Genomic DNA, 11,907 nt, shown 5'->3' with positions numbered 1-11,907 from the left:
TCTGTAATCGACTTTTGTGTATTTTAGGTTGGGATTAGGAGTCAATTATTAAATTGCAAATCCTAAATTGGATGAAACACAATAACTCATTAATCAGTTGTTAAAAGTCACATTACTTGTTTAGTCTTTCTTTCTCTTGTTTATATGTTCCTTTTCTTTTTCATATATATCTGAATTGTGCTATGTTGTGAACGTTTGTATTTATGTATACCATAGTGATCACATTAACAAACATTTAAGTACCCTAGTATGTACATGGTCATTTAAAAACTACCATGGTATTTTCATGGTACAGCTACAAAAAAACTTTTAATACATGCTATTTGTTTTGTATTGTGTGTGTGTGTGTGTGTGTGTGTGTGTGTGTGTGTGTGTGTGTGTGTGTGTGTGTGTGTGTGTGTGTGTGTGCGTGCGTGCGTGCGTGCGTGCGTCCGTGCGTGCGTGCGTGTGTGTGTGTGTGTGTGTGTGTGCGTGCGTGCGTGCGTGCGTGCGTGCGTGTGTGTGTGTGTGTGTGTGTGTTAAATATATAAAAATGCATTGTCAGTATGTTGGTTAAATTTTAAATGGCCATCACAACTAAGCAATTTCAAAGCAACCCCCCCACACACACATTTTTTTTGCTTTATCCTTGTTGTGTAGGGTTGTGTGCCAGTATCTCAATCTTATCCCTTATAAACATCAAAGGCATTGTAACTAATTTGCATATCAATGACATCACCCCCACAATCCATCAATCCTGTCGTTATCTCCTCCAATCAGCTCACAGGTGTTAATCTTCACCGGTCTGGCCATCTGAAGCTGATCAGCTGTTTAAAGTCTCAGCCTGGGTCATGAGGTCTGTTTGACTGTCCTGCTCATGTTAATGATGGTGTGTGTGGATCTCAATGTCCTGTTTTTAGTGTTAAGTCTTTGTTCTCCTGCTTTTATAAACACAGAAAATGTTAACGTACAAGAAAAGCTGTTTTTAAGTTCCATGGGTCTCTCAAGTCGACCGAAACCGTCCCATCAGGCTCCGGTTCCCTCTCTGCTGTGGAAGATCTTCAAGAAGGGCACCTGGACGTCCCACACTGACCCATGCATGGTGTCCGAGTACGGCGTCCGAGGAAACATCGTGAGGTTCATCCAGGACCAAGGTGAGGCCTTGAGGATTTGGGTCAACCTTATGTTAAATCAGATGTCTTAGTTTTTCAGGGGAAGTTTTTTTTTTTTCAAGGGGTCAGATTTCAGAATTAAACAAAAGTGAATTCAGAATTCAGAAAGTGAAAGATTTTACAAAAAACTAACATGTAAAGGACTAAATTGATTGCAATGATTCCCACGAATAAAGGCATCCCAGGCATAACTTAAGCCATCTGTTTTATTGTCCTGTCCTCTGAAAAGTTTTCTTGGGAATCATTGCAATAAGTTTAGTTCTTTCCATGTTAGTTTTCTGTAAAATCTTTCACTTTTATGATGATTCTCCAGGAAGTGACATCATTATGGGTGGTTGGACCTCATTAAGCATTGTGTAAATCAAGTTAGTTTAATTAAAGGCCGTTACACCCTTTTATAGGAATAACAACACTACAGGCATTGGTCAGTTTTGAGATTTTAGGCTAATTTTGTCTCCATGCATTTCAGAAAAGTGGAAAGAAAAAAAATCCAAAATATACCTTTAACGCTTATTTTATTGCACTTTATCTGTTTGCATAAAGGCTGTGATTTTTTTTCTCCTGTATACACCAAAGTTTAGTTTTATTCCTATTCTGAATGTTTTTACAGAGTAGCATTTTATTTATACAACATTTTATTTCTAAAAAAAACAGTGAAAATTTTTTCCCCCTGCTGTTCACCGGATTTTCTGATTTACAGAGCAATAAAAAGAGATCAAAAATCCCCTCTGTAAAACCTATGTCTCTAATATCACAATAAAAAAGCAATTTTGAACCTGTCACCCAGTGTTCAGATTTCTCTTATGGAAATGTATGCAAATTAGTGGGTGTTTAATTAGATAATTCCTCAGTTGCATATCTAAACATCTTTTTATCTAAACAACTTTTTTTTGCAATTATTAATGTAACTAATCAACTGGGAAAGTACTCAACACTTCAACAGAATTCTATATAGAACTCTAGGATTCTCAACTCAATTTTAAAGAACACTTTATGGCAAAAAGTTCCTATATAAGGGGAAATGTCTTAAATTATTGCATAATACTTTAATAAATAACAGGTTATTTCACTTTTTTTTTGATAAGTAAATTTTGTTAATAAATTAAAAAAATAAGTAAATCCACAAAAGGGTCCCATGAAAGGTTATATATATGGAACACCCTACAGAACCCTTTAGGGTTCCATACATCGAACCTTTTCCTATAAGTGTGGTTATATCATTTTTATTTTTTTTTACCCTATTCATCTGGGGTGTCTTTTCATAAATTATAACCCTTATGCTACCAAATTCAAAAGGTTCTGCAGAACAGGAATGACCCTGTATGACCACTATAACGCGATGTGTCCCCCAACAGGCAGTCTGATCTCTGCTCCGGCCGTCCACTGCTTTACCTGTGAGCGCAAGCATCTGTTCTTCAACATGTCGGTGCTGGAGGATGTTGAGCAACTCTCCTTCGCGCAGCTGGAAATGAAGTTCAAGCAGGACCTGGCTCACCTGGGACAGCATGTTTTCAGCGTGGACCTGTACAGGGTTTTAAGGACCACGCTGAAGGGAGTGAGTCCCGAGTCCAGTCGTAGATTACTCCAGTCTCAGTCTCTCGGGCCTGGAGCGCACGGGTCAGTGCTGGTCAATCTGACAGACCTGGCTGAATCCTGGAGGAAACCAGGGAAGAACTACGGGATGCAACTGGAGATGCAGCTCACGCATCTGAGCAACATGCTTCAGGAGCATGCATACGTGAAGAGCGTGCAGTTCCCAGAGATGCACACGTCTCTGGTGGTGGTGTCGTTGAACCCGCTTCAGTGCAGGTCCAGAAGGAAGAGAAGCGCGGCGTATTACTTACCCGTGACCCCCAGTAACGTGTGCAAACCCAGGAGGCTTTACATCGACTTTAAAGACGTGGGCTGGCAGGACTGGATCATTGCTCCTCAGGGGTATTTAGCCAATTACTGCCACGGCGAGTGTCCTTTCCCTCTGAGTGAGAGTTTGAACGGGACCAACCACGCCATCCTGCAGACGCTGGTCCACTCGTTCCTAAAGGAACGCCTCAGCCCTGCTGCGTTCCCATCAAACTCTCCCCCATCTCCATGCTCTACTACGACAACAACGATAACGTGGTTCTTCGACATTATGAAGACATGGTGGTGGATGAGTGTGGATGCAGATGAACTCATTTTAAACATTCAAAACGTCTTTCTCAAACATTGATTAAAAAGGTTAATGTGATTTAGAGTTTAACAATGATAATGTGGAGGTTTTTAGACATGGAGGACATTATGGGAGATCGTGGATGCAGGCAGACGGAGCTGTGACATATGTGTTCAAAATAAACTTCGTTTTATAATAAATTGCTTTTTTCCATCAAACATGGTTTAAGTGGTTTTTAATATATTAGACTAGAGGCATGTTAAAGTTTAATGATGTATTAGACCTGGATTGGAATCTGTTTGAAATATCCATATTACAAGGACAAATTAAATTCCTAGTGTTAAATTATATTTTTTTTGGCGGACTTTGCGATCAGGACTGAAATATTTTTGTAGTATCAGTTTTGTAAATAAGTCAACAAAACCAGACGCATATGTATAGTACTGGTCAAAAGTTTGGAAACATGACACTTTTTTCAAAACATTAAAAATACTCTTATGCTCATCAAGCCTACATTTATTTGATATAAAAATGGGGGGAAACAATATTGTGGTTTTTATTACAATGTGAAATTATGGTTTTCTGTTTTATTATACTTTAAGATATAATTTATTTCTATGATGCAAGGCAGAGTTTTCAGTGTTATTAGTCTACTCCAGTCTTCAGAATTCATTTTAATATGCTGATTTGATATTCAGTTATAAATGTCGGAAACTGTTGTGCTGCTTATTGTTTTTGGAACCTGAGATACTTTTCAGGATTCATTGATGAATAAAAAGTTGAAAAGAACAGCATTTATTTAAAATAGAAATTTCTGACTTACTGACCCTAAACTTTTGAATGGTAATGTATAATGTTACAAAAGATTTCTATTTTAAATGTTCTTTTTTTTTTTAAATAAAATACTTTTTATGCATCAATAGCATTCATTTTATTCACCACTCACCTTTTACATATTTATTTTGGGGCAAATTGTGATAACCAGCCCCGGTCCCTCCTACTTGACATCAAACGTCGTTACTTCTGTTCTCCACGAGTTGGCGCACTGACTCTGAATATGAGCGCTAGACAGTGAGTGTCTTTTTTTTTTTTTTCTTGAAGTTATTTATTTTATTTTTGGGGGGATCTAAATATAGTGATAATAGGTGATAGAGTGAGGACTGATTAAAATGTCCAAGAGAGATTTAATTCCTTATGTTGCATCCAATTTAATAAACAGTAATGGAGTGAATCTGGAACCCCCCCCCCTACTTAATTAGATGATGTCTGAGCTCTTAAAAGGAGCATTTGACCACACGGACCCCTTGATGTCCAAAGGTGATGAATTCTGTCATGACATCAGAGAGTTAAACATAAAGACACATGAGAGAGAGAGAGAGAGAGAGAGAGAGAGAGAGAGAGAGAGAGAGAGAGAGAGAGAGAGAGAGAGAGAGACGCTGTTGCACACTTGCGCACTGCGCGTAAAGGACACACGTACCCAAACCCTCGCCGCGACGCGTTGCGCTCTTCACAAAGGAAGACACTTTTGTTTCGTCAATGAAGTGGACTTTTATATCTGCTACAGCACCTACAGCTTGTCTTAATACAGCAGTGACGGTAGAATATGTGTAAAAAGAGGCGGGCGTTCTCCTGGAAATCTCCCACTGTTTTCTCCAGATAAACAGCTTTCCTTGGTGATCTCGAAGATGGAACACAGTGAAACAGGGAATTATAAAAGAGGAGCCGCTTTATATGAAGACCTGCATTGATCATCCCATATGCCATGAAACAGAAGATCAGCTGCGTGTTTGGAGTTTTAACTTTATCTGGACTTTATCTTCAGGTCCTGCACTTGTACACGGAGAAGGTTACAAATAACCACTGAGCTCGATTTAGTCTCCGTTTTATTAATTGGAACGCTGCTGATGTGTAAAACCGTCTTATTTATAGGAGTTCGAATGTTCAATGTCAACACTTTGTTTTTAAGAAGAGCGCAAATCTAATATTATGACAGGCTTGGACTCATGGAACTTCTATCCAGATGGATCTAGCGCAGGTTTGCGTTCCTCCTTAAAGCGGCTCTTAAGGTGGCTTTGATGCACGAAGGATCCTCCAAACTCTTACAATGGCTCACTTAAACACGGAATATGTTCCCATCTCCTGGCCCGAGCCCATCTGATCTCGTTCGTCACTGATCTGTCAGCTTTAGAGTGATCATGGTCTCGTGCGTTGGCGCTCTGATGGTTCTGATGGTCACTCAGGTGTTCTTTGGAGGCTCCAGTGGACTCGTACCTCTGATCGGCCGGTCCTCTCTGTCTCAGGATGTCTTACATGCGTTTGAACTTCGACTTCTGAGCATGTTTGGACTCAAACACAGACCCAGTCCCAGCAGGTCTGCGGTGGTTCCGCAATACATGATGGACTTGTACTCGATGCACTCGGTGAACGCGGAGCAGAACAACAGCAACAGACCCAAGAGTTCAGTAGGGAAAGCCTCAGAAAGATCCGCCAGCCGCGCAAACACTATCAGGAGCTTCCATCATGATGGTAAGCAAGTGTTTACTTCACGAATTCTTCCGTTCCATCTTCCCTAAATTCCTTCTTTCCTTTCTTATCTGCTTTATTCTTCATTCCTGACAGGAGCTGACGTTATCTACAGGCTACTTAATGAGGAAGTGGCAGTTTATTTGTATAAAGTCCTATGTTGAGAACACATTTTCTGTACTCCCAATTTTTTCTTCAATCATTATATATATATATAGTATATTGTATATATGTATGTATGTATGCATGTGTGTGTGTGTGTGTATATATATATATATATATATATATATATATATACACACACACACACACACACAAGTACACACACACACATATATTTTGTGTGTGTGTGTGTGTGTGTGTAGGGGTGAATTCAGGTTGAAAGGGACATTTTTCTCAAGTCATTTTAATGGCAAAAAGTGTCCCAATCAGGCTTAATTCACCATATATATATATATATATATATGGGGTACATGTCCTCATCTACGTACCTATACTGTTTATACTGTATACATCTGTATGGAGTAAATACAATAGTTTTGTATATTTTTATTTATTTGTTTGCATTGTAGAGTTGCAGGTGCTTTTTTAACATAAATGTTGAATGCATAGTAATCCTGTGGATTGTCTTAGATGACATTAAAATAAACTAGAAATGCCCCTTGTGTTAGTTTACCACCTCTGAAGTAATCATGCCGGGATAAGTTATCATTTTTAAGTGTTTTAAACCAGTGTGTCCACTAAGAGTCAGTAAAAGTCACATCCTGTCAATGAGTGTAAACAATAAGTTGGTCACAGTACAAGGAACTGGCTTTGATTCAAACAGCCATAAACTTCCCATATATTTATTCCATAATTGTTTTTTTTTTCTTCCAGAATCCACGGAGGATCTGTCCAGTTCGAGCGGAAAGACGACTCAGCGGTTCCTCTTCAACCTGACCTCCATCCCGGGCGAGGAGTTTGTGACGTCAGCGGAGCTAAGGATTTTCCGAGAGCAGATCGCGAGTTCTCCGAGCAACGGATCCCACCGCATTAACATTCACGAGATCATCAGACCGTCCGGTTCCCTTCAGGAACCCATCACGAGACTCCTGGACACCAGGCTGGTTCAGCACAGCTTGAGCAAGTGGGAGAGTTTCGACGTGAGCCCCGCCGTCACGAGGTGGACCGCAGACGGACGGCCCAACCATGGCTTCGTGGTGGAAATAGTTCACCCGGACCAGGACTCCAAAAGACACGTCCGGGTCAGTAGATCCCTGCACGACAGGGAGGACACGTGGTCCCAGATGAGGCCTCTGTTGGTGACCTACAGCCACGACGGCAAAGGGAACGTGCTACACTCTCGCGAGAAGCGGCAAGTGAGGCCCAAAAACCAGCGGAAGAAGCACAAACCCAACTGCAAGAGACATTCCCTGTATGTGGACTTCAGCGACGTGGGGTGGAACGACTGGATAGTCGCCCCGGCGGGATACCATGCCTTTTACTGCCAGGGCGAGTGTCCGTTCCCGCTGGCGGACCACCTGAACTCCACCAACCACGCTATTGTACAGACACTGGTGAACTCGGTGAACAGCAACATTCCCCGGGCCTGCTGCGTTCCCACGGACCTGAGTCCCGTTTCTCTGCTCTATCTGGACGAGTATGAGCGGGTGATCTTAAAAAACTACCAGGACATGGTCGTGGAGGGCTGCGGATGCCGCTGACGTCTCCACACACTTTATTTTTCCCAATACTAAACTTTATTTATAATAAAGTAAAACACATATTTTGGAGAAGTATATAAAGATATATTTATGTTCACTATTGGGAAAATAAATATTTTAATCAGAGTTAAACTAAGGTATTTTCTGATGTACGTTTCGCACATGAAGTATTCGTATTCTGTATTTATTTCTACTGCACTCTTTTTAGAAAATAGTTTCGGTAGCACTTTACAATAAGGTCTAACATTATAAGCAATACACTATTTAATACTCTTTAACATAGCAGCGGTTCATGGTTAGGTCAGGTCCATTAAATAATAGAAACGGATGCAACTATTGATTTTAATAATGTATTAGTAAATGGCGAGATCAACATTAAGATTAATAATTGTTGTTTTCCTTATTGTAAAGTGTTACCATGTTTTTAATGCATAATCAAAGAAAAAAATAGCTATATGTCATTAATAGTTTCTATGTTACTTCAAGCAATGCAAAAGAGCTACTCGCCTATAAGTGGAAATGCATTAAATGCAGTAAAAGCACTTAGAGGGTTACCATTGGAACAGCATTGGCCAAACTAGACCGACTTCCATTAAAACAATGAGCATGCAGCACTGGAATGCCAGTGTTTTAGAGATGGGTCTTTGTTACGCAGCAGTAAATGTGAATGCACTTATTTCAAACCAATGTGACAGGTAGTTGACACTGAATGCTCAGGAAATTAGCCGGTGTGAGTTTAGTCCCACAGTATGAGCTCTTGAAATCGACCTATTGCCTGGAGACAATGACTATTGTGTTTCTTCTCACAGGTCCTTATGCTTTGGTAGCGTAAAGGTGTCTTCCTCCAGCTTTATACTGAAGTCAGCTTATTGAGTCTGGCTAATTAAGAGCCATTCACTACATGGTGCTCTAAAGTGGAGAGCTAGGAAGTGTTTAATTAGAGGGATGTTGTTTAAAACGTGAGGATTGCCATGTAATTAAGTTGCCCAAAATAAAGAGTGCAGAATGCAAAATGTATGCGTTGACAGAAACAACTGCAACATGATGTTCTGTTAGGCTAAGCTTAAAAATCTTTAATTTGAAGTCAAAGAACAAAATAGAATTTGATCCATAAACATGCTTTTATCTGTTAGTACAGCTGTAGGTTGTGTATGCTTGAGTTTCTGATGTTTTACAGCCAAAATCAGATGTTTGCATTTGTGGAAATATGACTGTAGTCTAATCTAGAGTTTTATATGCACCAAAATTGAAGGAGTACATGCTCTTTAGCAACATCTACTTATCCTGTGTGAATCATTCTCCACTTTGGCCCTAGAAAATATAGTCTTTTATTGGGTTGTCTTGAGGTTAAACACACGTCAAAGGAATTGCAACTTGACTTTCTTATGGATCATAAAGCAGAACTGTGGGAAGTACAGCTTTCCTCGCGCAGGCAGGTTTCTCTGAAATGTAACGTGTTATGCACCGCTGGTAAAAATGCCTTGATGTCGATCTATTTGAAAATGGACAGTTTGAGTTCATTAAGGGGTCGGTAACAGTATGGTGCTGTGCTATAGGGCATGTGGACGCTTCAAATGAACATGTATGGTTTACAGATGTTGGGAGAGACACACCCTACCTATCAATATACTGGTTACTGGAGAGCGATACGCGCATGCAGTGCTTCAGTAAGCAGATAAACCAATCGAATGCTCATGGCAACACGCAGATGTTATGATGCCCTGCATTCCTGTGGCATTCCAGAGATAAGGTGGCCAACACGATCGTCTTTATGATTCATAATTGGTGTTGAGATAGCTTTAATGACCGAGATAAGAGCCCAGAACGGGCGCAGAGAATTGTCCTCTTTGATGGCAGGAACGATAATAATCACCTGCTTTACATGTGATTCACAGCCAAACACGTGGAAACATCGCTTCGACGTGTGCCATGCCACATTCTGACCTCCATCTAATGAGAATGATTACAGTTTCTAAAGAAGCTTTCATAATGGAGAATTTATTGAGAATAACTTTTGGTCAATAATCATGTCTTGTTTTCTAAAACATGTTCTTACTGCTTGCCATCAAAAAACACTTTACTTGAAGCATTTACTGTATATATAATGCATTATACAAGTATTTTAATGCATTGTAACGCACCTTACAATGCACCGAAAGATCTCAAGAATAATTGTAACCACAGTTATAATACATTATACATATTTCAAGCAACCAGTGTAATTTAGTAATCTGCAAATGCATTGCATTTGTACAATGCATTTTACTTTTGATTACATAATAATGCGTTACAGTGTAAATCATGAATACCTTTATAATGCATTATACTGTAAGGCTTCAAGTAAAGTGTTAAAAAATTGTCTACCATTTAGTTTATCTGCATGTATTTTGCAAATGATGTAATGCAGTGAATCTCACCTGCTTTTGCTTAAGGATCTAGATTATTTCTTTAAATTATTTGTGTAATTTTGATGCTTTCATGCTTCCAGCAGCCAGTAACATACCTCACAAAAAGCATTGCGTCAGTACAAACCATGTTTATCTTAGTATTTAATGTTGCCTTGACCATACTTTTGTTTTGTGTAGTTGTGTTCATGGTTTTTGAGGATGAGGGCATGTCGCACAACCTGTCAACATTGCATCTGTCTAGTTTGACTATGTTTGATTTGACACACGACCTTTGACATAAACAACAAAAGATATGGGAGGTGTTTTCTCCTCCCTTTTAAACATTGGTAAGCCTGTTTGTTTTGCTATAGTTACACTATGCATGTCAGTGACCCGATCCGAAAAGACTCACTGATGCAATATTAATTCAAGCATGTATCATAATGCCGTCAAATTCAGTCAGTCACGTGACCCGACTCTGCACATGTGCACATGCGACCGGCTCGGCTGGAACACCAGAAGGCCTTGATTTCAGGCGAGTTTGATGGAGGGAATTTGTCCTGAAGCCTTTCATTTAGCTCATAACCGTGAACCAGGAACTCATCTGGACTGCATTTGCACCGTAGGGGCCTGACCACAGCGAAAGGAAATCATAGACCCAGAATTGCAGTGCTGCAGAGGCAGTGGCCAATTGCTGGTATTTTTATTTACTTCAGGAGGCAATGTGTTAATTTATATGCGTGCAAACATTAAACTTTGAATAGTCCTCGCAAAGCCAGCACCAGAAAATAGGTTTATGCCTGTGAGGATATTAGACTCTTGCTAGTTTAATTGTTTGTTTTCATTGCCCAAGTGTATAAACTTTGCATGAGCCAGCGAGTGTGGAAACTCCTCTCTCATGATGTATTACAGCGTGTTCGCGCGCTGCTTGAATATAATGTGTGGACTCATGCGCAGCTGTGGGCAGTGGAGATATTCCGTCATCTAAGTCCTGTCTTGCAATGCCATAATTTCTGGACATGCAGACTACAGAATGATTCTGTCTTTACTGTATATTTACTCAATAGCAGGCCATACGGCTTCATAAGGAGCCTGAAAGGTTTGTACTCCTGCCATGGCAAAAGAATAAATATAGTTTGGCCAAAAAAAGTGAGCGAGTTGTCATTTTTATATACTCGCATAATCCTCTGCGCTCTATACGATGGGGGAGGTTTATGTTGGTTTCTTTCTTGTGGTCTTGGGAAAGAACAATAAAGGATTAGTTTACCCCCAAAAATTCTTCACTCACCCTCACGTTGATCCAAACCCATGTGATAAAATGATAAAATTTCAGCTCTGCTGTATAATAAGTTGGCATTGATTATGAATGTTTTTGCTTGTGATGTTCGTCATTTGTAAGTTAGTCTCAACGCCTCAACCGTTGGCTGAATGTTTAATGCATAAGGCACACAAAATGGGAAATATTCCAGGAGTTTTAAAGTCGTGGTCTGATTGGTTGAATTGTACAGGATTTCTGGGAGACGTGTGTGTTCTTTAACAAAGCCGTTGTGAAGCTAAACCCCCTCATGGAAGAAGAAATCCATAATTTTTACAGCTGTGACAATGAGGGCTTATCAGGATCAACTAAATGCTGGATTTTCAAAAGTATGTGAAGTGTGTAAAGTTCACAGCACTCTTTAAAGTTCGTCGAAAAGTTTCACATGCCTGTCTGTTATTGTAGGGGTATAGACTTCACATTTCCACGCCCCTAAACATGACACACAACTTTGATTGGTTGCGGTACACGTCAGTCAGACGGCCTCTGGCTGGCTGGTCCTTGGCCAATGAAAGCTGCGATGGAGACCAGACCTTCTGCTGTCAGTCATGAGACTATTTTGAAAGCATCTGCTATATGAATAGATGTAAATATAATACTTAGAGTGAGGAAGAGACCCAAAGTTAAGTTGTATTGACTGAAAATCGTGCCCTCCATGCTCCCAAATCTCATTCATGCA

The 11,907-nt window shown here is 40.0% G+C and overlaps 2 protein-coding genes across 2 annotated transcripts; both read left to right on the top strand.

The window, feature by feature from the left end:
• The first annotated feature begins 747 nt into the window (after window positions 1–747).
• Window positions 748–3,518, top strand: gdf3 (growth differentiation factor 3). Its single transcript, XM_077238263.1, is given in 3 exon segments — window positions 748–1,133; window positions 2,507–3,181; window positions 3,184–3,518. Coding segments are annotated over 3 exon segments (1,089 nt in total). The 5' UTR covers window positions 748–856; the 3' UTR covers window positions 3,321–3,518.
• A 1,196-nt stretch (window positions 3,519–4,714) lies between these two features.
• bmp2a (bone morphogenetic protein 2a) lies at window positions 4,715–11,062 on the top strand. Its single transcript, XM_077238310.1, has 2 exons — window positions 4,715–5,826; window positions 6,700–11,062. Exons 1-2 carry the CDS (start codon window positions 5,496–5,498, stop codon window positions 7,524–7,526), a joined length of 1,158 nt encoding a protein of 385 aa, XP_077094425.1. The 5' UTR covers window positions 4,715–5,495; the 3' UTR covers window positions 7,527–11,062.
• Window positions 11,063–11,907: the final 845 nt, after the last annotated feature.

This window comes from Siphateles boraxobius, unplaced genomic scaffold (assembly GCF_051911475.1).
Source record: "Siphateles boraxobius isolate OS27281-9 unplaced genomic scaffold, OSU_SipBor_1 22, whole genome shotgun sequence".
Classification (NCBI taxonomy): Eukaryota; Metazoa; Chordata; class Actinopteri; order Cypriniformes; family Leuciscidae; genus Siphateles; species Siphateles boraxobius.
This window is presented reverse-complemented; position numbering and strand designations above follow the sequence as displayed.

What these genes read in the sequence shown, in the direction of transcription:
- bmp2a (XM_077238310.1), top strand. Translation starts at nt 5,496, where the DNA reads ATGGTCTCGTGCGTTGGCGCTCTGATGGTTCTGATGGTCACTCAGGTG. An exon ending in CAGGAGCTTCCATCATGATG is followed by an intron (nt 5,827 to 6,699) that starts GTAAGCAAGTGT and finishes TTTTTCTTCCAG; the next exon opens with AATCCACGGAGGATCTGTCC.